Raw genomic sequence first — 4397 nt, 5'->3', positions numbered from 1 at the left:
CTAAATATAAAACATCTTAAACTGTCTTCTGAAGATGAACGGCGGTCTTATGAGTTAAGAACGACATGAGGGAGAGTCATTAATGAAATTATTTTAAATTTTGGGTGAACTATCCCTTTAATATACAAAACATTATTTACCACTTAAGTAAAAAAGTATTTTAAGTGCATGTTTTTTACCTGGGCATGCTTTATTGATATACCATTATCAAATAAATAACACCAAATCTTTATAGCATCAAATATTACTTTATTTTTTTATAAATCATTCATACAAAATTGGCATTTTGCAATTTCTTTATTACCTCTATAAAAGTCATCTGTTAATTACAGGGATGAAGGGTCAGAACAGGAGGGAGCCAAATAAACAACAGCATTTACTCATAAATAGCCTAAAGTGGTCATGCAAGTCGGTTAACAGCCTAATCTGAGGAATACAGGTGAGTGTTTAATGCATGATGTGAAACTTTAGTGTATGATAAAGTGGCATCTGACACGACAACATTTTCGCCCTTTTTTGACAGCCGGGGGAAATGAACTCACAAATCAATTAAAGGCACAATTAGGGACAAATCAGTGAGTGTTTCAAACGTAATGATTGCTTATTGCTAATAACAGAGAGCAATGTGAACGCGGATAAAGCAGACACAAATGCATTAGAGTCATACAGGCGTCGTGTCTGTGTATCATTTTACCCACAATGCGATGAGATAATCTTATAAAAAAAGGCAACCCAAAATAAAGCCAGCATAAAACCAGACAAAACAGCAATGAGTTTAAATTTACCAAGATTCTTTGGTGATTTTGCAAATATGCTATGGTAGCAGCAGTATTCAACAGAGGCCAATTTAAAATGAATGGCTTTGTCATATCAAGCTGGGTAATTAAAATAACACTGGCACAATGTTACGATTCAAACACACATTCGTGTGTCATCTATACACGTAATCCACATTAACAAGGGCCATGGACACATCTGGGTAGTGTTGAGCACATCACATGCCCTAAAAACAACATAAGCCAGGGCTCTAAAAATAAAAAAACATCTGATGCAGCCATTAACTACCCCATAAAAATAATCTCCAGTTTCTGACACATTAAATAGCTAATTGTGTAGATCATTTTGAATAAACAAACATTATGTACAGTTTTGAAAAGTCTATGATTTGGCCATTGAAATTGTGCAGGGCCAGTTTATTCTGTGATACGACATGACAAGGAGAACAATCATAGATATAAATGCTTAATATAAAGTCTGCTGAACTTAAAACTTAACCAGATGTGGGCCATTTGTGTTAGCGTGTTTTAAAAACTTTAAATAATTACTAATGCATATTTTAAGTAACTGTTAAGAGGCCAACTAAAGCCGTTGCTTTTAGACGCATGATATTAAATAGTATTTAACATCACGATGGCATTTATTTGATCATTCAGCTATAAAACCACAAGTGAAACATGAGTGTTATGGTATAGCAATATGATGTAATATCTCAAATAGCTTATTAAAATACTTAAGACATTTGTAAAATGATATACGACTGAAGCCTGGTTTCCTAAACATTCAGGTGTCAGATATGAGTTTTAATTTTTGCTCGAGTTGACCACGACCACAGGAAACAACATGTAGTGTACTATGACAAATCCAATGCATTAAAAAGGGAAAAAAAAATAAAGGCTTTGGCTCACAGCTGGCACATTTTAAGTCCAGTCACCTTCACGAAAAGGCCACTAAAGCACAGAAACCCTTCAAGTCATCAGACATTCAAGTACCTGTGAGCAGAGATTGATAAAATGCTCCCCCTTAGTCTCTGCTCTGGAAACATACAGAACACTGAAGGGGTGGGCTTGATATAAAATCAATATGTTGATAGTAAGGAAGTATATAATAGACACTTTCTAGGTAAAGTGAGGGACAAATTTATAAGTATAGGAGACCAACGATAAGGCAGTGCCGTTAAACTTTGACGGACAGCTCATTCTTAAAGTGGACAGGGAAGATAGAGGAGGCGAGAGACAAGTGTACTAAATAAGGACCTGCGACTCAACCTGTAGTGCAGTAATGTCAAGAGCATCTGAATCTGAACTTTTTTTAAAGAGCTTACGCTTAAGTTTTTTTACTTAAACAGATGGTGTTCCTGCAAGGTAAGCTCTCCAGGCACTGCCTTTGACTGTGACAAACATTTTTTCCAAGCTTGGCTGTTTAATAATGTGCGGATTTAGGGAATTCTAATACATTTCTTTAAAAGGGCTTGAGATGCCACTTAAAATGCAATTAATAAATTCTTGGCACCATTTGAAAAACGTAAGAAAACAAAATACTGCCGGGTGTTTAATGCGGCCCTCATTTAACGGTGAATAGGCCACAAACAACTGGGTTCATTTCGAATGCCTTATTTTTCCTTGTACGGCTAAATTAAACCACGTCTGAGCTTACAAAAGCAGTTTCACTGTAAATAAATGATGTTATTATAAAGCCAATCCACAATTGCGACAAAGACCCCCCTAATACCTTAAAAGAAAGAAAAAGTTTAAAAATGAACCCTTAAGACATTTACAACAGAGCAGGCATTTAGGCTAACATCAAAGGTGGAAGGTGGATCCGGATGTGACATGATGAAGATGAAGTGCAACACAATGAAGCGTCCCTCCTGTCTTCCAACAGCTTGCTCAGGTGCTGGGAAAGATCATATATCTCTGGGATCCAATACCAAAGCAAAAAATTGAAGTCTTAAAAGTGTGTAATGGTGAACTACATGTTTGAAGGTCCACAGAGGCGTTCACATCCTGGTGTCTTTATCCTTTGCTGTGTGCTGAAGGGATAACGGAGCCAGACCTCTGACCGTGGGCTCTTGCGCTGTGGTCCTACTTTCCCCCAGCGAGTCTCTCCCGGCCCCCTGTTGAATGTCTGACAAGGGGCGCCAGTCTGGTCAGAGTCGCTCGATCTCCCTGTATTTTTTGCGGAGGATGGAGACTTGGTCCTTGAAGAGAACGGGGTCCAATCTCATTTGTGAGTGAACCAGAGGCATGCCGCCAAACCAGCTGGCGAACTTGTTCATGCAGGTCTGTCGCTGGGCGAAGTGGTCCGGGTCTGCCCAGCGAGAAGCTCGAGATGACTGCAAGGGACAGATGGGAAATGTTATACTGTATAATAATTATATGCAGTCTGCTTTAAAAGGTAGAGATCTTTCTTTCACGTACCTGACCCATCATCGTCTCCTTGTACTGTTTCTTCTGTGTGACCTTAATGGGTGGCAGCTTGGTAACGGCGGACACCAGGAAGTTCATGAGGATGTCCTCACAGTTGGCCAGCTGGTCCACCATGCTCTTCAGGCTATTTGGTAGGAAATTGGTATATAGGAAGTGATAATATCTGGAGAAAAGAAAAGAATGGAAGATATATAAATATATAATGGGTAAATGACATACTAAACAAATCAGAACTCAATCAAAACCTTGTAAAATAAATTAGGCCGTGTCCACATTTAGCATTAAAGGGACACTCCACTTTTTTGAAAATAGGGTTATTTTTCAGCTTCCCTAGAGTTAAACATTTGATTTTTAATGTTTTGGAATCCATTCAGCTGATCTCCGGGTCTGGCGGTTCCACTTTTAGCATAGCTTAGCACAATTCATTGAATCTGATTAGACCATTAGCATCGCGCTCAAACCTGTGGTAAATGGCAGCCCCAGTGAGAACCATGGAGTAGTCATTGGTCCATTTGGAGGTGTATCCCCAACGCTCCTTATTATTGTCCCAAAAATGACTGCGGGCGGGATATCCCACAATCCTATTTGGAAAACTCTGCCACACGGTGAAAGCAAAGTCCACCTGCAAAACATCAAAGTTTTAGTTAAAAGCAAACCAGCACTTCAACCCAATATGAAGAATCAAGGCTGATGATACAACGTTTACACACACGTGTGCAATAACACACTTTCAATACCAGCACATGCCTCGACTTTTTCCACGATCAAAGCATATAAACAAATGATTACAGAAACACATCAATAGTTTCAAAGGGTAAAGCCTCAGCTGGATTTGAAGCCAGCGGTGAATCAAACCACACACACGCAAGCAGACACATGCGCACACACACAAGCCATGAACAATAAAACCTTGCAACCCCACCGGCAGAACATCTGCCTCACATGTAATGCCAAAAAAGTCTCAGGCTACACAACTGGGGTTGTTTGTTAAAGTGGTTGGTTCAAGAAAGAGTAATTGGAGTTTCCCTGCGGTGTGGTCAAGATACCAAATGATTAAAGATATCCGTTTCAGAAAGACAGGAGGAAACGTATTGAAGTCAGGTTTGTAAAGTTAAATTCAGCTGTGTGTGTGCATGCATGCTGACTCTGCTCTCACTGATAAGGGAAGGCCATTTCTCAATGGTGTACACG

At 39.3% G+C, this 4397-nt stretch overlaps 1 protein-coding gene across 1 annotated transcript in view; it reads right to left on the bottom strand.

Moving 5' to 3' along the window:
- Positions 1 to 226: 226 nt before the first annotated feature.
- ext1b (exostosin glycosyltransferase 1b) overlaps positions 227 to 4397 on the bottom strand; it is an 85651-nt gene continuing 81480 nt past the window's right edge. The window contains exons 9-11 of the mRNA XM_065290475.2: positions 3668 to 3828; positions 3198 to 3369; positions 227 to 3112 (exon numbers count right to left, since the gene is read on the bottom strand). Coding sequence (XP_065146547.1) covers positions 2927 to 3112; positions 3198 to 3369; positions 3668 to 3828 — 519 coding nt within the window. The 3' untranslated portion in view covers positions 227 to 2926. The remainder of the gene's footprint in view (positions 3113 to 3197; positions 3370 to 3667; positions 3829 to 4397) is intronic.

The sequence above is a fragment of the Paramisgurnus dabryanus genome, chromosome 19, assembly GCF_030506205.2.
Source record: "Paramisgurnus dabryanus chromosome 19, PD_genome_1.1, whole genome shotgun sequence".
Classification (NCBI taxonomy): Eukaryota; Metazoa; Chordata; class Actinopteri; order Cypriniformes; family Cobitidae; genus Paramisgurnus; species Paramisgurnus dabryanus.
This window is presented reverse-complemented; position numbering and strand designations above follow the sequence as displayed.